The following is a 26,057-nucleotide window of genomic DNA, read 5'->3' on the forward strand; positions in this document are numbered from 1 at the left end:
TGTACACAACTTCTACATTTTAATACTGAACTTGGTTCTTGTCACTCTCACCTAAGAATCACCTTAAATGCTTTTTTGACATTATGGTAAAGGTGGCATGTGTTTTTGCTTTGTATTGCAATACATCTTTTTAAATTCAGATATGAACAATAGTGAAAACACCATAAAACACTGCAAAACCAAACAGTATTTTATTTCCATTCTGATACAAGCAATAGTGAAAACACCATAAAACGTTGTGAAGCCAAACAGTTTTTTTTTTCTCATTCAGATACAAGCAATAGTGACAACACCATAAAACATTGTAAAACCTTTCAAATGACATAAATGTAATTGAATTACTTGTATCTGACTTGAAAAACTGGAAAAATATTTAAACTCCAGCTTTATTATCTTTCTGTGTCTTCACTGTGGTCTCTCAGTCTCTGGTTTTTTGCAGTTCACAAGTGAATGGCATGTTTTAATTCTTATAATCTGTTAATTTATATTAGTATACTAGCCTCATCAGTTCTTCTCATCCAGTTTAACTTTAGCAGTTCTTAAGTAATTTCTTTATTCTAAATAAATTGCTATAATTTCTTCAAAATTTCTGTTCTACTGACACACATTCTCAAAGTAATTAGATGAAGAAGTCCAGGTTTGAACTAGTTCACTTTTCAGGTGATGATTATGAAGTTCACTTGACACCAAGGAAGAAAAACAATACTTTACATATAATGGTTATCTAATAAAATATCCTTTTATATCAGTTACTACTGAGCATTAATAAATAAATGTTTCAGCTTTCAATGGTAAATTGATATTTATGATGGGTAACATGTCTTCTGTTACATGGTCTATATAATTTCACATTTATTGCCTGTTTTTTGAGCACAATAAGCTGAAACTGCTAGGTTCATATGTTGTGACTCAGGCATAGCTTTCCATAGTTTTGAACTATGGATCAGAGAGAAGGCAATCAGTCATTACCAATGGCATCTGAAATGGCTATTCTTAATTGAATAGTTGGACTAGCTCTCATTTAAACACACTCACAGCTGAAAGTGTGAAATGTGTTTGGTACCACAACGTCACAAACCTGAAGCCCTCAGATCCTCGGTGCAATATGTTAACCACTAGAATGTGCTGAGACCTAGTGGTTTGCCATTGAAACCAATATCTGTCCTGAACCATAGGTAATTCTGTAGGCTTTTTAATATACCTTGCAGTAAAAACATCTGTAATTAGCTCAAAGGAATTTGAAAGTTAAGATGTTTTTTTATTTTTCAGTTAAAATACATAATATAAACAGAGAATGTCAGATAATCATAGATCATGTTCAAGGTTTAAAACAACCTTATCTGAAACTACACATATACCTACAACAAATACAGTTAAAGACAACCAAATAACAAAACTAATGAAAAGATTTATTTGGTAATTTTCTACAAAAGTTAAACAAACAAATTATGTGTTAGATGATTTCAACACCGATAGTGAAAAATTCTAATTTTAAACCAACAAACATGAAATAAACACACAATCACATTTTCATATTTCCATTCAAAACTCTCAGAATGTCTAATATGCCTCAAGAAGAGAAAACTAGGGGTGTGAAACATTATATAAGGTAATAATGACCATTAAAGGTAAAAATGAAAAAGTCCAACTAATGAAATACGATACTTAAATCAGGTATATGCTTTAGATTTTTTTCTTTCCATAACAGCCTATTGTTTAATTTTACAGCTAAAAGTACTTATAGTAAGCACACATACAACAGCACTTTTTACCTATCTGGTGTTAACTTTGGATGTAGGTTTAGATAACTTTTTCGTAATGGGCTCAGTATAATATACACCAGTTAATCTACACATTTGCACACATTAAATATTTACACTATAACATTTGAAACAGCATGTGTATCTTCACAAAATTTAGTAGACTCTTAGTAAAAATTACAAGTATTTTGTATACAGAAAAATCAGATTTTTTGATATATTTTTACTAAAGATTTGTTTGTGAAAATATTGAGTCTGTTTCATTACTATTCTGAATGTAGTGATTTTATGTTATGATTAAAAACTATTGTTCATCCCAAAAATTTAAATATTATATGTATAATCTCTGAAACCTCCTAAATACACTTCAAATGTTTGTTTTCAGTAAAACTTTATACTTTATGTTATTTTGTATACTCTAACTGTGTGGGGTCTGTCACTTGACCAACCTCATAACCATCATAAAAAAATTAAGAAATAAACATAAGTTATGCTTTTTTTCATGCTAGAATGACTACATATTATAACATGAAAATACAAATGTTTAGTCCAAGTAGTGTAAGTCTCATAATTCTATATATCTATTATATTTTCTTATATTGATCTTCCAGTCATGCCAAGCTAACATTACATGACATGCATTGATGTGGTGCATGTGCACTCATGTTATGTATCCAATAATACAAAACTAATCTTTAGTCTTTCTTGTCTTGGCTGCATTTAAATGGTCTAGTATTTTGTAATATACAGTCACATTTCAATTATTATACATTATATATGTATACAGTTATTCCTATTTAGAAATAAATTATTAAACTTATTTTTCTAAATATATAGAACAATAAACCAAGAAGTAAAGCAAACAGTTATCTCTTCTTACTACGTCATTTGTACTTGGTTGTTGATGGACATAATTTGCTTGGCCTTTTAAAATTTCTCATGTGGAAGGTATCAAAAAAATTATTTTAGGTTTTACACACACACACACATATATATACATATATACAGTTGAATAACCAAACAATCATAAATAACTGTACTGATACCACAGAATTCCACTATAATTTATTAACCTTAGTAACTAAGATGTATTTAGAAATATATAAAAAATGATACTTCAAGAGAACTCAAAACACAATCTACCTTTTTGAAATTTTTGTTAAAAACCATGGTAGCCTTTTCACAGATAAAAATGGCTGAGAAAACTACTAGAGCAACATTATAAGCTATTAACTGGTTAATCACATTATATATAGAGGTAGTTGTATATAACGAACCATTTCCAAAAATGGGAAGAGGTGAATGGGGCCACTGTGTTTGATTCAATAAGTAAAAAGAAATAAGGTTCTTATTTTATATTCTAGCTTGTTAATATGAGTTTCTAACTTGTACAAAACTATAGATTTAGTATTTTGACATCACAAACATTTAATTTTATGTTGCATTCAACATATCACAACTCACTAAAATCTATTAGGTGCATTCCTTTTAATATTTAAGTTAGCCCATATATAGTGTTTGCATTATATTCCACAATTTGATTCCAAAGTTGCTGACACAAATTCATAAAATAGTAGTTCAATAAAATTTTTGAATGCAAGTCACCAAATGTGATGACATGGCCTTTAACCTGTGATCTATATCAAAAGAGTTAACTATCATTTATACTTTTTGATTTCACTAAATTAAAAATATTTTGGATTTTTTTAAAATAATAACCTACTGTTTAATTTTACAGTTAAAGAACTAATTGTAAGCATATGCTTGGTTTGTTTTGAATTTTCCTGCAAAGCTACATGAGGGATATCTGCGGTAGCTGTCCCGAATTTAGCAGTGTATGCAAGACTAGAGGGAAGGCAGCTTGTCATCACCACCCACCACCAACTCTTGGGCTACTCTTTTACCAATGAAAAGTGGGATTGACAACCACATTACAATGCCTCCACAGCTGAAAGGGTGAGCACGTTTGGTGTGACAGGGATTCAAACTCACAACCTTCAGTTTACAAGTTGAGCTCCTTAACCACCTGGCCATAAGCATATGTAGAATAGCATTTTTTTTTTAGCTATCTGATGCTACCTTTGGGTGTAGTTTTAATTCATTATAAAACTTATATGCTTAGATTTCACTAAATTAAAAATTAACTTTGAGTTTCCTATAAACTTAAGATAAACCTGTATAGATATAACTTGCATTTAATTTTACTTATGCTTTGAAGTTATAAGATTATCATTATTGGTTATAATATTTATAGTAACTTTTATAAATTGATATCTATATTTATGAAGACTACCTTGCACTTTTAGTTTAGTGTATGGACTTTGGACTTGTTAAAATTTATGAGATATTAGTGGAATTACACCTTAAAATATTTTTAATAATAAAAGTACCCAAATGATATTCAATGTGTTTCAACAATTACAGGTTGAAAATTTATCGTGTATTGATTTATGACATTGCACATTTACTGTCATATTGATATACAGAATAGGATCCATTAGCTTATTACTTCCCTTTTACTGAGGATCTATTTCATTTACTTATACTTCTGATAAAGGTATTACAACTTTACAATAACTGTTCTCTGGGCAATGTAAAATGGGGGAAAAATCTTATTAATATCCACTAAAAGAATTAAAAAATGAACAAAAAGAAATTTTTAAAGAGTAAAGTATATTTATCATAGATCAAAAACATATATTCTGATACTTTTTTTTTTCTTCATATCTTTATAGAATAACCTGATTAATACCATTTAGCAGAAGCCAACTGCATCTCTGTTGTTTTGTCTCTGCCCATCAAGGTTACTAACTGGTCAGGTACAGACTTCCCACCAAAGCTTACTGGAAGAGACAAACTTCAGTAAGCAAGTAATAATTAGGCCAGGATTGTTTACTAAATTAGAAGCACCACAGCTGTTACATAAGTCATATTGAATAACCTGTTAAGTAAAGCAATATCAAAAACTGAAAACAAGTTCTTATATTAGACTAGACAAACCATACTGAGACTAATAAGAATAGATATGCTAGAAGAGTCAAGTATTGACTGAATAATATGCAGGTTAAAGCTCGTTCCAAAGATAATGTTTATAAATCAGACTTACTTTTAAAACCATGCTAGATTTATAGTGTAATACCCAGATGATACTGTATTTAAATAGTTTTTACCTGTGCACATGACAGCTGCTACCTTAGGATTTTGATAACACATTTGAGCCATGCACCTCAGACTTGGCAGTTGAACCTACTGGAAAATATTTGATGCTTTCATTTTCATCATGGAAAAGCTACTGAGATTTCAAAGAATTATTTATAAATATAATAAACAAATTAAAATTTATAATTTTCCTATACTGAAAACGTATTTCAGCTAGCTACCTACTTTCTCTCACATAAACATCTATTCTAGTTTAGTGCTGCACTAAAATAATTTTCTATTTGCTGATTCACTTGACTTTGGGGAATTCACTCGAGCAAAGTACTTTTTGCTTAGCCTTTTGGTTTTAGCATTGTCTTTCTTCTTCTAAAAACAGAATACCCTACCTCAACCTCAACCTTTACATTTCATGCACAAAGTATGAATCATCACTGTCACCCATTTCATCAACAATATCATTCCTTCAGTTCATTGGATAAGTGAATAAAATTTACTAATTTCATTTTCATGTGAGCTGTAATAATACTGAAATATTTTATCTCTAAAAACAATGCCTTTACTCTCATTCACATACAGCATGGAGAATAATTATGAAAACAAAAGGGTGATACACAATATGGAGTCATCAACAATGAAAAATTATAAATGATTCATTTATTATTAATATAATACATCATTACAGAAAATAGATAATAAAAACAAATATTATTTGCTAATTTAATTTATCAATATATGATTGTGAAATATTGTCCCTGAATTACTTCCTACAATTCAGCCGAATTGTTTGGTTGCCATTTGGGCTTATGTGGGAAGTTAAAAGCTCATACCAGCCATTTTTACGTATATAATTTAACTGCACCTTTCAGCTTTCAGAGTCCCATCAATTCTGTGTAGGTATTCAGCACCATTTGATGAGATGTAGCTCATACTTGTATTGCAATGAAGTCTTTAGAGGTGCTTTTAACTGACCTTTGACTTGCAAACGTTTTTTTCCTTTAAAAAAATCTAAACGTTTAAAAAAGTGATAATCTGTATGGGAAAGATATGATGAATATGTTGGATGAGGTAGAGTTTCATACTGAAGTTCATTTAGTTTTTGGACAGCATTGTCATGAAGCAATATGGGTCCACTAAGATTGCACTACTGGATATTTCTGCGACAACTTTTGATGCATAATTTCAAGTTCACAACATTTCTCTGTTGTATTTATTTTTTCTAGGTTTAAAAATAAATAATGGATTACACCTGCTGATAACCACCAAACACTGACTACAAGCTTCTTAGGGTGAAGAAGTGGTTTTGGCATAGGTTTTGGTGTTTCATCATAGTTAACTCACTCCTCAGATTGTCAGACTGTTGTAAAGAATCCATTTTTCATCAAAAGTGACAATCCTATGCAGAAATGGATTGAAGAACAAATTTCAACTTGTCTTGTTTGATGGTTTCCATTCAATTCATTAGGCACCCATTTATCAAGCTTTTTCACCTTACCAATTACTTCAAGATGTTGGGAAACTGTTGAAAAACAAATAAAGTTTGTTGACAACTTCTTTCACAGTTTGATGGATATCTGATTTGACTAAGGCCTTTAATTCTTACTCATTACTAACGACCTGAGGGTATCCCTGAGGCTCATTTTCAAGGCTAAATCACCAGAGCTAAATCTCCTAAACCAACAGTGTTGTGTGCCATCACTGAATGCACGATTGATATTACAAGCAATATTATGCAATGCAACCAAGCTTAAAATTACACAAATATCAATTTTATCCATGGTGAAATAAAATAAATTTATGATAATGCTTCTCTTTCAGCCACTAAAAAATGAGTTTCAAATTTGACATGTCACATGCAACAGTCTGATACACCAGTGAATCTTGTTTCTTTATATAATTTCTCTCTTTTTCTTCTTCAAAGAGATAATAGCTTCTTCCAACCTTTCTATCCTTATCTTTTCTAACTATGAAACTATTTTAGAATTTTCAGAGTACATGCACAATTGTTTCCACATTGTTCTTGAAATAAGTTTCAACATGTAAACTGAATGCTGATAATTTAGTTTTATCATTGTTAAATGGAATAGATTTTAACATTATGCATCAACATGTGTTTTCCAGGACATCTTACAATCATTGTGAAATCAAAATGAAATAAATTATAATAATCACAAGCTACAGATGTCTTTTATACACTGCTGGCCAAAACCTTAAGGCCAGTGAACATAAAGAAACAATATGCATTTTGCATTGTTAGACTCATTAGACTTATTTGAATAGAGCTTTGAAAGATGACAATAAGAAAAGGGAAAATAAAAATAAAATACTTTTTAGCATTTAATATGGAAAATGTGAACACTATAAAATTATCCTAAATACTAGCTGGTCAAAAGTTTAAGACCATACTGAAATGAAGCATTAATCAGTAAACACGTAATGAAATTTAGTCATTTGTGTTCAAGCATTAGCATTGTCAACATCTCCCAATGACATCTCCTGTGTTACACTGAGTACAAACATAGCAAAGGCTACAAAGTTGACAGAGTTTGAACGTTGGCAGAATTGTCAAGCTGCATAAGCAAGATCTCTCTCAACGTGCCATCGCTGGTGAGATTGGGCATAGTAAAATTGCTGTTGCAAATTTCTTAAAAGACCCTGAACAAGAATTTCAAGTGGTCAGCCCAAGACACCAGCTGATCGTCAAACCACATTAAGGCCCTTACGGATGCAGAATGCAGCTCAAGAACAATAAGATGGCATCTACAAGAAAAAAGGCTTTAAAAACCGTAAATGTCTTCAAAGGCCTCACCTCCTTCTACACCATGAAACAGCTCAGTTAAACTTTACTGAGAAGCACCAAACATGGGATGTAGAAAAGTGGAAAAAGGTTTTGTTCTCTGATGAGAAAAAATTTAACCTGGATGGTCCAGATGGCTTCCAACATTACTGGCATGATAAGGATATCCCACCGGAGACATTTTCTGCATAACACAGTGGAGGAGGTTCCATCATGATCTGGGGTGCTTTCTCTTTCCATGGAACAATGGAGCTTCAGATTATACAGGGGTGTCAAATAGCAGCTGGCTACATTAGCATGTTGGAGAGAGCATCTTTATTGACTGAAAGCCCTCGCTTATGTGGATATTATTGCATCTTTCAGCAGGACAACGCTGCAATCCACAATGCCCGCAGAACAAAGGACTTTTTCATGGTGAATAATGTGATTCTTTTGGACCATCCAGCTTGTTTGCTTGAACTGAACCCCATTGAAAATGTTTGGGGGTGGATGACAAGTGAAATATATAGAAATGGACATCAATTCCAATCAGTGCATGATCTTCGTGAATTCATCTTCACCACTTAGAATAACATTCCAGCCAGCCTTCTGCAAACGCTTATATTGACCAAGCCAAAGCGAATGTTTGCAGTTATTCACAATAATGGCCATGGAACTCAATACTGAGACCTCTCATTGGGCATTTCCTACCCTGTTTAGGACTTCTTTTAGGTATGGTTTTAAACTTTTGACCAGCTAGTATTTAGGCTAGTTTCACAGTGTTCACATTTTCCCTATCAAATGCTAAAAAGTTTTTATTTTTATTTTCCCTTTTCTTATTTTCATCTTTCGAAGCTCTACTCAAATAAGTGGTTGAGTCTAGCAATGCAAAATGCATATTTTGTCTATGTTCACTGGCTTTAAGATTTTGGCCAGCAGTGTATATATATGTATATTAAACCAAACTAATTGTACATTGAAAATGTACAACTCAGTAAGTGTAAATGGAGATCAGAGAATTTAAGCACCAAAATACACAAAATCTAATAACAAAATTTACAACTATTTGTGCTGCTTGAGTTCACAAGTACATGTGGTGTGTGATTTATGAAAAGCCCTAGACAAACAATCACACATTTCAAACATGAGATGATAATATCATTCATGATTCACTACACAAGATTTAACAACTGAAGTCTTACTGCAGCCTGTTGAATTTTAAGATTTTAATATTCTGCATTATATACTTAACAATTACATTATTTATGCAGCACATTAAATTTACTACTTAGAATTGACTTTGTCTAATTCTTTTGCTTTATTGCTGTACACAATTATCGATAGGGAATGATATTTCCAAAAACCTTTAACTTACAGTATTATGGGTATTACAGACATAAAGTTTCTGTCTATAAACTTGTTTTGTTAGAATGATGAGTATTTAATCAATGTTTCTTGTTTTTTTATATTCAGAAATCTTATTGACCAAAGCTTCAAACAGTGACACTATACCTGGGCCCGGCATGACCAAGCGTGTTAAGGCGTGCGACTCGTAATCTGAAGGTCGCGGGATCACATCCCCTTTGTGCCAAACATGCTCGCCCTTTCAGTTGTGGGGGCGTTATAATGTGACGGTCAATCCCACTATCCGTTGGTAAAAGAGTAGCCCAAGAGTTGGCGGTGGGTGGTGATGACTAGCTGCCTTCCCTCTAGTCTTACACTACTAAATTAGGAACGGCTAGCACAGATAGCCCTCGAGTAGCTTTGTGCAAAATTCAAAAAACAAACAAAAACAAAAGACACTATACCACAACATTAAAGAAACATTCATTATCGTCCTCCACTTACTAATCAAATTTCAAGGCAATGTGGAATTAATCAGAAAGAAATTTCCACTAAATATAAAAAAAACAAAAAAACGAATTTGTTATTTGCATTTTTTGAGTACAATATAGCTAAAATAGTATATCATAACAATTATAAACACAGAAAATTCCTTGTTATGTGTTAGGATATTCTTATTTTTACCTTTGGACATAACCAATGCAAAAGTTTACTTAAAGGCAATAATATGGTTATTTATAATACTTTTCCCTCTCTCTTACTCTAAAAGTTCAGAGAATAACAAACACTACATTGCTAGCAACTGATTCTCAAGTATTCTTATCTACAAAACATCATAACACCCAGAATAACATGCTTTATACCCTGTATGCTGTAGAACACAGAAGTCCAGCTAGCATCTCCACAGCTCCATGATTGCACTGGAGGTTCTGATGCTCAACAGTCTACAACAAACAGAAGTTTTCTATATTTTATGCATCAAAAACACAAATATTCAGTTGATGTCATGGTAAGTAGCCTATATAATTACCAAAATCTAACTATAAGTTAGTGACTTTTTATTACTGCTACAACTATTTATTAACAACTAATTTTTTTCCCTATATTTCAGTTGTTAATCTGAGCCATCTACAGGGAAATCTCAAGATAAAGGTTTTCAATCTAAGTTTGTATAGGCCAGGATTTGATCCTGAGCTTTCCTCATAGAGACTGGTGTACTGTTCACTTTTCTAGTATTCTCCATTAGGATATGAATTAAACAACTTACCAAATAATTTCAACAGGTGTATCCAAGTTTTCATTACTTCATAAAAGATTGACTGAGTGTGCAATCAGTTCATAAGTGGATGCATAAGGCTTAACTTTCTTTTCTTTGTGTACAGTTTATATTCCATTATCTTTGCATTATTCCTGTTTAAAAGAAGGTATTCTTGACTGGCATGATTTTGCAGACAGCCTTGTGCACTTTTCTGTTATTCTAAAATTCTAACTTTTGTTGATCTCATTATTCACCAGTGTGCAAGGGATGGCATAAATTACATAAAAGGTATTTCTGATTTCTAATGCAACCTTTAGGAGGTGGGATGCATACTAACTGTGACTATATTTGTGGTTTCTAAATATTATTCTGAATTTATGCTGTTTACATATCCTCTAATATATTTTATTTTTTTTACAGTAAAACCTTTGAGAATAGGAAATGTAATGTGTATCTGTAACTTTCTTTCTGGTTACTTTTAGTATTTACCTTCTTAATCAAGTGTTACAAGTATTCATTGAAACAAAGGGTTTTAGTGATGCATTTTAATCCTTCATCTTAGCTTCAATTTCTATTACATGTCCTATTCATTCTGGACACTGGTCAGTCTATGATGCACATCTGTATGCTGTTGGGATGGCACAGTTCAAATTTATGGTATTAATCCAAATATGTGGGGCTTCAGTAAAGTCTTTTGATATGTGAGATGTGCATCTTGGTAACCATCACATATAGGAATGGGAATCAGTTATATTCTTCTATTGTTATTGCAAACTCTTATCATGAGATGTTGTCTGTTTAGGTGGTTTGTGAATTCTGGAATAATTTCAGTAGAGTAAGGCCATATCATGAATATATTACCAGATGAAAATAAATCAGTTGATTAAAGTCCTAATGAAGCAAACCCCAGATGAATGTCAAGAAGACACAGGATCAAATCTAAGCCAATAAAGCATAACTGTGAAAATAGTCCTAGGTAGTTCCCTGAAAGTGACAGAAGATTAGCAACCAAAACATAGGATAAAAAAAAAGTTAGCATTTAGTATCTACTAATAATAATAAATTGCCAAATTAATATTCAGACTTAAGTGACAATATAGGATCCTTACTAATTATAGAATTAACTACCATGACTCTGCTACAATATATAAAAACAAGTCAATTTAAAGAGAGAAATAAGTAAACTTTTCATCACCATATGAAAATTCTGAGCTTTATTTACAAATTCATTGTAATTGGATGGAACTATATGAAACAATATTTATAAAAAATGTACATTATCATATTATAAGGTCTGAAAATATCCACTTTGTCTACTTGTAATGCATTACTTGAGTCTAAGTTTATTTAAATTATATTAAGTTCTCTAGCTTTATTGATCTTAACTTACTACTTTATGTTGTAAGGAAAATTTTAAAATAAAAACAATAACTGTTATTCCTTATTATGAACAACATTTATAAGAAATGTACACACCTTACAAGCATTCATAAGTATAGTGGACACACATTCCTGAACTGAAAAGTTTGGTTGAGATGCCATGTTAATAAGATGAGGTATGATAAACTGATCACTGTACAAAATGTCTGTCGGAGCAACAGAACATATGAAAACTGTTCGCAGACACCGAAGGCAAGCCTCCACATACTTACTGTTGCAGTGACCTAGTGCTGGTAAAACATAAAATAAATAAACTGAAGTAAAATCAACTGAATCTTCCTTTAATATTCAAAATAAAATTATATAGTTGTTTGAAGAAAATATGTTTTCAGATAACTTTTGGCTGACAAATATATTTCTTTTAGTGCTGTATTGACTGTATAAAAATAATTTAAGTAATTAAAAAAAAAAGTCTAATTTAATTCTGACTAGAAGAAATAATACTCCAATCATTTCCTCAGTAATATATTATATATATATAAAGTAGTTAAAGAAGAAACAGAATATTTTAATTAAGAGACAAAAATGTAGTTTTTGAAGAATCTTTTCCTACAGAAACAAGACTCTCTCAGAACATTTCTTCAATACTATGTAGAAAGCCTGAAAAATAATGGTTCATGTAACTAAATAAATTAGTTTTTAACTTTGGTTAGGAGAGACTGTGATTTAAGTACTTTGTTAATATTATCCTGAACAATTTAAATGACAAAAGAAATTGGTTTCTGAAACTATTCTGTTTGTTGATTTTCTTACAAGGCTATTTCATGGCTACTTGTGCTAAAAATCCCTAATTTTGAAATGACAGACTAGTGGGTATGGTAGCTAGTCACCACAATCAACTCATGGGCTACTCTAACTGAATAGTAATATTTGACTGTTACTCTTATGATGCCCTCATAACCCACAAGTGCAATTTTATTTGTTTTTTCAATGGTAGTAACAGGTTAAGAACCACAAAACCTCAAATCCAAGTTCACTATGCTAATCAGTGGGCTGCACTATGCTAATTATTTTGGATTAAACAAGTTATTTTTCAATATTTTCTTATTTATATTACAAGGAAAAAAAAAGAAAAGAAATTAAACAATTTAACTGATACACTCAACAATTTTTCAAAAATACTTTTGACTGGGAATGATTACACCATGAACCTTCCATCAATGGATGTTTCAAAATAAACAATTAAACTAAAAGTACATGCAGGGGTCAAGTTGACCTTTGTTCAAAAATAAAGTGCTGTTTTTGAGAGTTAGCACAGAAGAGTATACAACTTCCAACACTATTCAAATTAATAAACCTGTAAAATATGAAATAAAGCACATGGAAAGTTTTGAAACAAACTTTGTTTCAGATGCAACTAAGAGAACGTGAAGTTTAATTTTATACCAAATTTGCCAAGTTGCAAATTTTTCCAATCAAACTTAATTCCTATATATTTTAGTTATTTTCATATTGCTGATGTTTTATCATTTGGAAAGGTCCATCTTTCAGACCTACTTTCAGATTATTTCCATAAAAGGAGGATAAAGGTTGCCTGGAGGAAGTAATTTGTTTTAACCACTCACACTACTATACAGTAGCATGTTGTCAGTCTATCAGCAGATACTAAAATGACACAATATAATTGACACTTAATGTTGCAATTTGTACTGTAATGACATCAGTAAATTGTTCACATGCTATGAATCCCAAGAAGAATTATGCACTCTGTAAACAACAATACAGCATGACATACGAACTTCCAAAGCAAGAAAAAATGTTTGTTAATCTTAATTTCAGTTTTACTTACTGTTGAAACAGAACACTTTTGGCAACCTATGCACATACATCTAATGTGAAACTATATATACACAAGTTTTATGATTCACACCAATGACACACTAGACATTTTAAACTATGTTAAAAGACTGAAATACCCTGCAACATAACAGGAAGGATGCCTGCATCTATTAAGGACTTCACGTGATCATCTGTTCCTTTAGCTAAACTACCTAGTGTTACAGCAGTTTCCACTACCAGCTCATTGCTTGAAGATTCATCTGTTAACATCTGTAAGAGCCTGAGAAAAGGCAAAGAACAGGATATTTCACTGCTCAGAATATCTTTTAAACAAGTTAACTTTTTAGGCTTATTTAAAAAAATACATACTGTATACTAACTAATAACTATAAATTAATTACCTTGAAAGTTTCAATTTTTCTAATGAAGCAATAAGCTTCAAAAATTAATTTAGAAAATAACTAGCCTGCTTACTCTAAAGTAACTGAACTCAAGATACTTAAACTTTTATTATGATAAAACAAACTTTAAAGACTCAATTCTAAAATAGTTAAGTTCATGCAAATACTTAGTAGACATTTTGAGATATTATTTTCTCCTATGTTTGTAAGTTTACAAATGTTTCCTAAATGTTTCTTAGTTTCAAACAGGCATGTACAGAATGTTCAGAAAGTCACTGTGCACTTATATATTTATTAACAAAACATGTTTCAATATAGAATACAGGAGATAAATAGGAATGACAATTATAAACAATGTTGAAAGCAACCCCCATTGGCATCAATACAGTCTTGGATCCTTCTTATTTTGTTTCTAAACACTGCTTTCAAAACTGCACAGTGACTTTCCGAACACCCTGTACAACATATTTACAAAATCAATAGAAACAAGCGGTTAGAAGAATTTGGTAATAAATTAATTGATACATAGACCTTGTCTGCATACTTGTAAAAACAAATAAAAAAAAGAAAGATAAATGTCTGTGTACTATCTTGATGACATATTCAGATGTGTGTGAAAGAATACAGAATATAGAATACAGGAGATAAATAGGAATGACAATTATAAACAATGTTGAAAGCAACCCCCATTGGCATCAATACAGTCTTGGATCCTTCTTATTTTGTTTCTAAACACTGCTATCAAATGCTGGCTTGAAATAGACTGAATGAATGCTGTTATCGCTGCTTTCAAAACTGCACAGTGACTTTCCGAACACCCTGTACAACATATTTACAAAATCAATAGAAACAAGCGGTTAGAAGAATTTGGTAATAAATTAATTGATACATAGACCTTGTCTGCATACTTGTAAAAACAAATAAAAAAAAAGAAAGATAAATGTCTGTGTACTATCTTGATGACATATTCAGATGTGTGTGAAAGAAACTGCAGTGAAATAAAATACTTGGGGAATAAATCACTAATGTCAGCTGATCATAACCTATATTATTTTTCTTTTTAAATATGCAGTAATTTTTCACTAATTCACTGTAAATAACATGATAGAAACACATTTAACTTTTATTTTCATCATTCACTAATAAAATTATGTTTATGCTTAAAAAATTCATAATTATACATTGTTTGAATAACATAAACATAAAATATAATACCCAACTGAAGATTTTAGGCATGAGAACATTTTGAGCTTACCTACCATACACCATGTTTCCAAACAGTAAACTTAACCAACCTTACTTGGCAAATATGAATAAAAAAAACAAACACCAACAACAACTCATGTTTGCAAACATTACAACTCAGTAAAACCATAGTGTATTTATCACAAAGTAAAAACACCATATCTTTAAACACAGAACCAAACATCAACAATATACCTTTATTGAAACATTTTCAAATTACTGTTTTTCATAAAAACATAAAAGTTGCCCAAAATGGTGCAAGCCTTGAGTTCACATCGACACCATTGATCTAATCATAAAGCTTTCCATTAAACAATAAACAAGATTCTTTAATGGTAAAACTCCTACACTTAAAAAAGTGTTGAGTGGGTTTATAATGACAACTATGATGATAAACCATTCCAAAATATGTCTATTTGAGGTTTACCAGCAAAATGAAGAAACACAGTAAGGTATCTTATGATGATACTAATATATTTATAAGGCTTTAAATCAATTTCAACTTATATAGAAATCTGAGGTAATTTAGTTTTGTATATATGTGTAATATTATGGTGTTGCAGTCCATAGCAATGTGTGTAGCAAATCAAAGAATGTTTCAGGCCTCTACATTAATGATTATATTTCCAGTTTGATCTTTAGTTTAAAAAATTTAATCTGTAATACACTCATTAAATAGCTGGCCCACTGTACAACACCAATTAATAAATTATATGCAATGCCATAATACTATTCACACACTTAAAATAATTTAGGTTACTACATGGTATAAAGGGCTCAAAAACATCATAAATATTGCATATGCACCATCATTATGTGAGGCCTAACTGTAATTCTTTGGTTTGTTGACCCAAACTGTGTTGATGAGCCTTGAACAGGTTACACTTCAGTGAACAGTAGAGGATGTGGCAAACCAAAGAATGTATTATTCTTATATGTCACAGATTATATTTTTAATTTTATCTTTCATGAAATTAAAACAAATGTGCAATATAACCACAAAGCCTATACCATTATTTTGATACTCACAATGGGCAGAGAACAAACAGTACATAATGTTGCCTTGCATTTAATAACAAACATAATGGCAGTAATTTGATTATTTTGACAGTCAAAATAAATGGAATCCCTAGTTTTGATTACTTGATTATATTCAAGAATTGTGATGATAATTTATTAAACAGAACAAACTTGGATTAATTGAAAATAATAAAAAATCAGAATGGCAACAGTTTGAGTACACGCAGTTTGAATAACCAGAAACACTAATTTCATTTAGTTGAATATATTCATGACATTAATCAATATAATTTAATTGTGATTACTCATGGTTGGAATAATTGAAAACAGTTATAAACAATTTTTTGTTTTCATGACATTAGTTAATTTAATCATAATTTCAATCAACTAATTATTTCATGTAACAATATAATCAGTACATGTAGGCAAGTAATTTTATCACCCAACTCTACTGAAGTTACTACCACCAACACAGGATGTGTTACTTCAACGTCGGAGCTGTTACTACTACTATCAGATAGAACATGCACTTCAAGATTATGGATGGACAGCCAATAGTGAGAAGTTGCCCTCATACCAGCTTTCAAAGATAAATGGCTACAACAAATGTTAAAGACAATATCTCATATGGGTGCAGCAAGAATGCAACCTAAAACTGTTACTGCAACAAGAAACAGACCTTGATAAGACCAGGACAGATGTATAGAAGGGGCAGAAAAATGCAAACTTCAACACACATGATTATTTTCACAAGTTGAGTGAGTAATTATTCATGCCCAATGACAGTCATCATATCCTATTGTTTTTTCACAACCCTTATGCCAACTTAACAAATCTATAGATAAAAACAGCTAAGTTAATCCTATTGCAACAGGTTTATTTTGTACAATCTTGTTACCATGATATATATACAGTGTGTGTGTATTATACATTTTAATATTATAATATTTAATATTATAAATTTTAATACATCTTCACAAAACCTGACAAACTTTCAGTATACACAGTCTTTTGTACACAAAAAATACCAGCATTTTTAATTCTGTATTTTTACTAAAATTTTGTTTATAATTATATGATGTCAGAGTTGATTGCTTCAAATGCAAAGTGATTTTCATGTGAAGATTAAAAAATACTTTTATATGACTGAAGATTACAAATTTAATGTTTGTTATCCCCAAAACCTCCTAAATAAATGCCACATGTTTGTTTTACAGAAAAACTTCCTACTTCATCTGTTATTTTCTCTACTATAGCTGTATACATGGTTAGTTGATTTAACCAACTTCATAATCACCACAACAAAGAATAACAAAATAATTCTAGCTTACTCCCTTTTTTGTTTCTGGAATGACTGCAAATTGCAACAGAAAGCTACAACTGTTTATCCTAAATATAGATAAAGTTGTATGTTAAAACCTGTATTTTTAATTTTATACCACAATACAGACTAAGTGGATCAAATCAATTGCTTCCTTTTGACCAACTATCTGGATAGAGTGAACAACCTTATGTTCTTCCTTTGGTATACATTTAGACTATTAATGCAATGACTAAATCTGAATACTGAATCTGAAAATGACTACCTAAATCTATGTGGTTATTTTAGTATCTCATGTCTAGATTATTAAAGAGAATGAACAAAGAAATCTCTAAACTTACCTTGGCACTACTCCCATCTGTATAACAGTTCCTTTTTGACGGTTGCTTCCAATGACAGAATTTTTGAGCTGACTACAAATGCAAAATAGGAAATTTATAAAACAACAGAAACAATTTAATTTTTGTCTTGAAAAACAAGAGGTTTATAATTAAAAATGAAAACATAAATAAATTTCAGTTTTATATCCAACTCAACTAAGTAACTAAAGAAGAGACAAAATGGAAAAAAAATGCATGACTCCAATAAAATCTTTAACATTTTTGGATTTGAGCCATATGAAACAATTATTATATGGGCAGTAAGAAACATAATAAAGTAACATAAAAGCTATGTATTAAAAAAGCAAGATACAAAGTAACAGGTTTATGCGACAGAAGCTAACAGCTACTATTGGTAGAAAACACATGAACCATGCCAGAAGTGTTGACACAGAGACAGGAGCCTATGTCCTTCAAGCATCATTGACAACTGTGTCCTTTGGATAATCATCTCACCTATGTGTTCATCTCTCTCACTAAATTTTCATATCATACTGAAACAGTTATACTGGGAGACTGTCTGCTTTAGAATGTTGGCTCACCAGTTCAGTGAGCAGTGGAAAGTGCTACACGTGTGCTATATCACATTTTGCATGTGCTGTAATGTATTTTGATGCTGAATCCAAAAATTCTCTTTTAAGAATTTAGAAAAAAAAATCAAATAGTTTGATATTACATTTACATTTAATTTAAAAAAAACCTGTACTACTGTAGTCACACTCATAATCTGGATCTTAACCCTTTGTACACAGGTCAGTCCAATGGATCAAAGCTACACTGGGCTTGCTATATGTATCTTCATGAAATTTAAACTTTCAGCATAAAATGAATGTTGTATACCATCTAATCAAAAGTTAATTTGATTGGTTTACAAATTAGTCTAAATTCAGAAGAAAAATGCATCTTTTTAGTTCAAATGTACATACAAAGTAAAGGGAACAGCATCATTCCCTTACATATATTTAAGATTATATTGAAAATTTTGCCATGAGCAACCTCATGGTAATTATCAGTTACTTCCCTCATAAATTTTGGATCTTAATATGTAGTACAATTTTCAACAAATTTTTTTGACTTAGCTGAATATAACTATAGTTTGACAAATGTTCACAAAACTAAATATTCTTTTCAGAAAAATATGAAAACAGATTACAGGATTACATTTTCTTAACATACTTGTACTTGTTCTGCAATACTGATTTATTGATTACATTATCATCACCTCTATGTCAATGAAATACAAGGAACTAAATAAAGTTTTTGTAAAACCCTTGTCCATATTATCAACAAATTATAAATAAGGTTTTGCAGAACTAATTTAATTAGTTATTGTCCTCTGGTTTACTTTCTATATAAAATAAACTTACATCACAGCATCAACACATTTTTGTGGATCTGGAGAAAAAAGTTGATCTACATAGGTCCTGCTGCTTTCTACATCCTAAAAAAAACAACAAAAAATAAGCTCAACAATACAAGTTAATTTAATTCTTTCAACTTAATGCTTTCCTTACTTGATAATGTGTTTTGCATAGAAACTAAACTCTCATAAATAATAACCAACAGCTTACACCACTACCCAAAGCCTTTGAAAGAAACTCCTTCCCAACATGTATCAATGTGTAGTGTCAATCTATGATGCAATCAGCATTAGACTATTGTCCTTTTCCAAAAAATTTCTTTTTAGCACTTTGTTTATTCCAAAAGCTCATTCTTGATTAATGTACACATACACACACACACACACTGAAAATGACATTTTCAGGTAAAAAACATGTTACCTTCAGAAATGTTACTTCTCCATAGAGCAAGCAGATAGCTAGAATACCACACTGATAAGATGGTGGAAGGATGAGTGCAGATAGAGAAATTAAAAATATTCTTTCTGAGAATAAATTAACAGAAAAGGAAAAACTCAAAATGGATCATCCATTTGGGAGAGGGGAACCTAGAGAGAACATGTTGATGGGAAACCTCATCCATCTCAAGCACTGAATGTTCTTTGTCCATTACATGCAACAGTGTGAAAGGGTACTGTCAAAAGAATCTTCTGAATGTTACTCAACTACCAAAGAAGTGGGTGGAATTTAAAGGCTGGTCAACTATCTGTATATCTCAGGTTGTTGAAAGACAATGTACTTGTAGTGTGGCTATTGCAGTAATAGATTCAGCTAAACAGTATGCAAAAAGACACATATTTGATATGTTTACTATAATATACAGGTGTATGGATCAATATAAGACCCATCAGTCTCACCATAACCAATAAGAATGGCCCAGCTCTTATTTTCTAAGCATGGAATCAATTATTTTGACAAACATATTAAACACAAAATTATACATATTATGCATATAAATTCACTAAATATATTTTTATAAAAATTTGGAAGTCTGTTGTGTGTTGTTTTTATTCTTGTATTTTGAGGTAGTTGCTTTTTGGATGAATTGACAGCTGCAAGTAAAAACAAATAATCAACAATACACTGTTCCAGACCCTATGGAGAATGGCAATTAGAAGAAGACACCCAGAGGTGGAAGAAATTGCAATATGGTGTAAGGAATGTGATACAATACTCCATCCTGGAAACATCAACAGTTAGTGGTAACAAAAAACCATGAGGTAACAAGATAGAAGGTGACATGAAAAAGATGGAAGAAGCCATATCCTATACATGAATAGTCAAGCTAGATGAGTTGGTTAATCTAAATGGTCAAGACAAAAGGAGAAAAGGCACGAGAATAACCTCATGTCAAAAAGAAGACAATGTCAACTACCTGAAAAGGAACAGTGTGAGACAATTGCAAAAAGAAAGAGAAGAAAGGGTAACTTGTGTAAACATGCTACCACCTTCCTAAGAAGCTGAAATTCTGGAGAACAGTCTAGGAATAAAATCAACTTATTACAGTAGTAAAGAGTATGAGAGTATCCACAAAAGTCAGGTGTAGAGATGGAAGAAATCAGCTGCAAGATGAAGAATTGGTGACTGGGAGTGACAAAGGAGAGTGGAGAATAAGGAAAGAGGTACAGGAGGGAATAACTGGAGTTGGTGTAAACAAGGAAACTAATGTTGAACTGGCCAACAGGAAGCTATCAAAAGGACCAAGCACAGAGTGGTATAAGTTCAGGGAATGACCAGATGAAGCAATCAGATAGAAAAATAAACATATAGGAATTTATTGAACCAATCTTGACTGAAAGCATCAATAGCTAAAGCCTGATTATGAAATACCGAGGACCAATAGGGGTAATTAATGGTTGAGAGCAGTGGCAAATACATCAATGAGGAAAACCCTCACCAACTGTAAAGCCAATGGAAAACAAGATCAAGAGACAATTCCACTGGATAAATCTTGTCATGGTGGGAAAGATGACCCATCATGAGATTGAAAACACCCAGTACATAACACTCGATTAACTGAATGTGGTACATGAAAGCCCAATAGAAGAGATCCAACATACAAAAACAGAAGGATCTTGACTAGTTGCCTCATTGGTTATTGGTATATACCACCACCTTCTAAATCCTTCCAATAAAACTTAAAAGAACCTAAACATCATTGATGGAAGGTTACCATTAATGAAGAAAGGTCACAAGTTGAGCTCACACTGGACTACAGCCCACAGGGTAGTCAGTTGTATTGTGTTGGAAACATGATGTACATTGACAAAGAAATCAAGTTGTGGCATATTGAAAAGGGAGATAGATAAGGGTGGAGAAGAGAAAGGAGAGGAAACTAAAGTGTGCCACACATGGCTCTGACCGAGACAAACAGGCTACCAGATGGGAAAAGGTACACTGTTGTCGGAATGACACTACCCAAGATTAAAGAATTCAGGATTGTATCACAGACCAAATGAAGTAAAACAAGACCTTATGTAAATCCTGGAGATAAGGTGGAGATGAACAGGCTGTTGATAAGACATCGACCCAACTTAGAGAAACTGTGCATATAATCTCAGAGTCAAGGACAAAAAATAAGCAAATGTGGAGATAAGAATGGAGAAGATGCCTCAGGAAACCCCTCAGAATTCCTGTGAAGAGCCTCAAATAGAAGATGAATAGTGGAAAGACACTGCAAAATAGTCAGGAGAGCAAGACTTAGGGACAAAAACTGAGCATGGATTAAAAATAACCCAACAGTTGTTGGTTAAGATAGGGAAAGTCTGTAAGGCAGGCTTATATGCAGCCTTTAGGAAACTAGGCATGTTAACACCATTGTTTAACTACAAGATGCATTGTTCAGCATTTACCTGAATGTCATGGGAGGAGAAGGGGACCAAATATCATTGAGAAGAATGTTCATGTAGTAAGGAAGGACATGGGGCCATAAGAAATATGAAAAGTAAATTCTGAAAGAATTGTGGAAGGCAAAACTGAATACTCAAGATAAGTATGGGAAGGCACAGGAAGATGAGATGGAAACAGGTTCACACATTTATGAAGTGCAAAGTCTAGTGGTAGAGGTTAATCAATGGTACGTTCAGTTTCCCTCATGCTTCAAGAATCAACAAAAAGACAAATGTGTAGAACAAAAGTCAATTATAAAAAGGTAGAATTAATGTCATCCTAAAGAAAACTGGGTAGTTTGTAAAGTATAACCACTTTATGAAGAAACTGTATCCCAAACTGAAACCAGGTCAAAAAAGGAAACATGTGAGTAGAAATGTTGCCAAGTAAGAAGGGATAGTTTGGAAGAGATGCATGGAAAGAGTCACATGCATCATGTGATTATACTATGTTCCTACTGGTGAAGAGATGATGCATGATGATTTACGAGAGATACGTCAGAATCACTTAATCACAATAGGGAGGAGTGGAAGACTTATGCAAAGAATAAAAGTGCACATATACTCTAGGAAGGGAGTTTCTGGTATCGCAGTATTGCTTGGATGCCTTAAAGTCTAAATCTGGCCCTACCCTCTGTATAAAGGGTAAAAGCTTAATTATGGTTAAATTCATTGCCTTATGGACAGAAAGACATAGAAGGTCAGAAAATCAATCTAATTGAACATTAAAATACATAACTTTTTTTATTTTTATTTAATACCAACAGTGACAACTGTTAGAATGTGACACTCAACTTTTAAATGGCAATAAGTAGATATAAATTTTGAACATAATTTCTAAATATAGCAAGTCCTATTCTGAAAACAATACCATAATAAAATATTCCAAATTCTAGACCTGTTTGTGGAAGTAGAAACTACATATTAAACTCAACTAATGTGGATCATCAGAATGCAGCATTTGACATTATAGTAAACTTTAGTTCTCATCTTTATGTAATTTTTTTTGCTATTGTAATAGGAATACTTTAATTACAATAAATTCATCTTAGGGCTATCAAACAATACACAAGAAAGCATACAATGGAAAATAATATAAATGCAAATGAACATTAAAATGTATCTCTAAACCATTTATGCACCAATTTTAAATAAAAATACCCCCAATATTACAATTTATCCTAATTGCTATTGGGATCCCTATGTAGTTTACATAGAAAATGACTAATTTTACCCAATTTCTTGATCAGCTCTTTTCACAGACTGTTGAAACAGGCAAAAATATAAAATTACTTAAAATTATGCAGTATGTGGATCTTGCTGGCAGTGGACAATATTCAAACAAACAAAAAAAAAAGGTTGTTGGTTCGATGGTTAAATAGAATGGTTCTGTTAAGTAAGTTATAGCATAATGTTAGATGCTTTACCTAATTATTTTTAATGGTATGGTTCCCAATTTCAGGTATGTGTAGATCTTTTTCACACCCACTCCTGCTTGCAATCATGTTTATACACACACACACACATATACTTGTGCTGTTTGAAACAAACAGGGTTATTTATTAATCCTATTTATCTCTTGCATATGATTTACACCTATAGAATACCCTACATACTTAATAATGGGAATTCCAGTAACTACAATAATTTTTAATCTGTAGAAAATATTTAAATACCATTTTATTAGTATGCAGTCTTGATGTTATTTTGTGTATGAAAAACTGTTTCTACATTATACCTTAAAAACATAGGGTTTGGTTTGCTTTGAATTTTGTGCAAAGCTACTCAAGGGCTAACTGTGCTAACCATTCCTAAGTTAACAGTGTAAGACTAGAAAAAAAGCAGCTAGTCATCACCACCCACTGCCAACTCTTGCGCTACTCTTTTACCAACAAATAGTGGAATTAACCATCACGTTATAATGGTCCCATGGCTGAAAGGGCAAGCATGTTTGGCGTGATGGGGATTCAAACCCTTAACCCTCAGATTATGAGTTGGGTGCCTTAACCACCTGGCCACGCTGAGCCTAAAACATAGGGGCCTGAATATGACTAGTTGTTTGCAATGTGAGATGCAACCTAGACTGGGATTAATTGCTTTAATTTATTTGTTTAAATATTCTTAATGAACATGAGGTCACTTATACTGTTCAACAGTTACACATATTTTTGCTTTTATTATATACACTGAAACAATAATATATAACCAACATACCCCACATAAAACAACAAAAACATGTAAACAAATAACATTTGTTGCTTTTGACATTAAAGTCCTAATGATGATTACATAAATTACAAAGTGATTAAGTTGTAAAAACAGATTTTCAGTCTTTAATGGATGTTCAATACATATAACCATACGAAGATTTACAAGTAACCAATTATACAATAATAAAAAGAAGTGCAATATTCAGTTAGAAAACTATACCATATAATAAAATAGCCTACAAAACAACAGTGACAGAAGAACATTTAATTCATTAAGGTCAGTTTTTTTACTTATACAAATAACCAACCAAAACTCAAAATCCAAGATTAAACATATACCTGCACACAGTGATATAAGTATGTCAAAAAGGTGACCTGAAAAGCTTAACAAACTTAAGAATTGGTAACAAAGGAAAAAATATAAATTACTTTTTATGCTTGAGGGTGTGGATATTTTGTGGTTATGCCATTACCTGCACATCCAGAAAGTCCATCCAACAAATACTTAAAAAATACATTTTTTGTGATTATGTATTTTACCATTCTTCAGAAAGCTATAATATTACATCCACTACTTATGAAGTAGCCTGTTATACAACATTCAACAAATGTTTAAAGATAATTTAAGACTATACGATTATGTAGTTTACTAGTCTTTAGTCAACAAGCTGCAACATATTACACTCACACGTTATATAATAGCCTGTTATATAAACAAAACTCCCGAAAATATTACTGGTTTGGTTTAAAGGAATAATAAAGTTAAGGAAAACTTTTTATTTACGAAGATATGGGGTCTCACCCAGATCAATAAGTATGTAGTAATTCTGTTTATGTAAAACTAAATTTAAAAGCTCGTAAGTTGTGAACAAACTTTTCATTACTTTATTTTTCATTTAATAAACCTTTTGTTTTACGTTTCTATGAAATTTTATAGTTTGTACCACCCTCTCGTACAAACGTCATACATTGAGCCACAAGTTACGCCACTGGGGCTAACATACCAAAACCATTTTAAAATGTACAATAATATAAATTATTTTGACAGTAAAAATAACTAAACTACAAAAACTTTACACAAGCCAACCCAAAGTTAAAAATATTCAAAAGCCGTAAAACATTTTGTTTTGACTTTGTACATTTGTTGCAACTTAACACTATTGACTTAAAACAGCAGCCTATGACCAACTTTACTGCAAATTTATTGTTAACTCATAATGTTTTGCAGTGTATCTGCTCTGAAAAAAAAATACTTTATGCACAAAGAACTTCTTACCATATAAGGCTGAATTACGGTCACCATTTCATAAAGGTATGTTTACTAATAGTGATACAATTTTCTTTAGTTGTTTCTCACGTTTTCTCGAATACACAACGCTCTGTCTGCTCTTCGTCCACGAACAGCGCTACCTCTGGTATATTAAAAATTAACTTTTCAGTATATTAAAATAACAAATTAGTAGACTGGCATGTAAGAACGCATTAATTTAATTAAAATCTTTTTTTTTCGACTTAAGATCAACTTATATTTTTCTAAAATAGCGAATAATACACAAACTGCTATTTCGGAAACATAACATAAAATCTTAATGGCGTAATAATAGCTTTAATTTTTTTAAACAGTTTTGTGGAATAATACATCATGTTTTCTTTATTTCTTTTTGACAATAAACAAAATT

At 31.5% G+C, this 26,057-nt stretch overlaps 1 protein-coding gene across 1 annotated transcript in view; it reads right to left on the reverse strand.

The window, feature by feature from the left end:
* The window catches only part of LOC143226195 (armadillo repeat-containing protein 8-like), a 45,120-nt gene extending 19,310 nt beyond the window's left edge, over positions 1–25,810 (reverse strand). Inside the window, 8 exon segments of the mRNA XM_076456844.1 lie at positions 4,513–4,603; positions 4,931–5,006; positions 9,900–9,980; positions 11,771–11,964; positions 13,651–13,793; positions 17,842–17,913; positions 19,248–19,321; positions 25,655–25,810. Coding sequence (XP_076312959.1) covers positions 4,513–4,603; positions 4,931–5,006; positions 9,900–9,980; positions 11,771–11,964; positions 13,651–13,793; positions 17,842–17,913; positions 19,248–19,321; positions 25,655–25,681 — 758 coding nt within the window. The 5' untranslated portion in view covers positions 25,682–25,810.
* Between the last annotated feature and the right edge of the window lie 247 nt (positions 25,811–26,057).

This window comes from Tachypleus tridentatus, chromosome 9, assembly GCF_004210375.1.
Source record: "Tachypleus tridentatus isolate NWPU-2018 chromosome 9, ASM421037v1, whole genome shotgun sequence".
Lineage (NCBI taxonomy): Eukaryota > Metazoa > Arthropoda > Merostomata > Xiphosura > Limulidae > Tachypleus > Tachypleus tridentatus.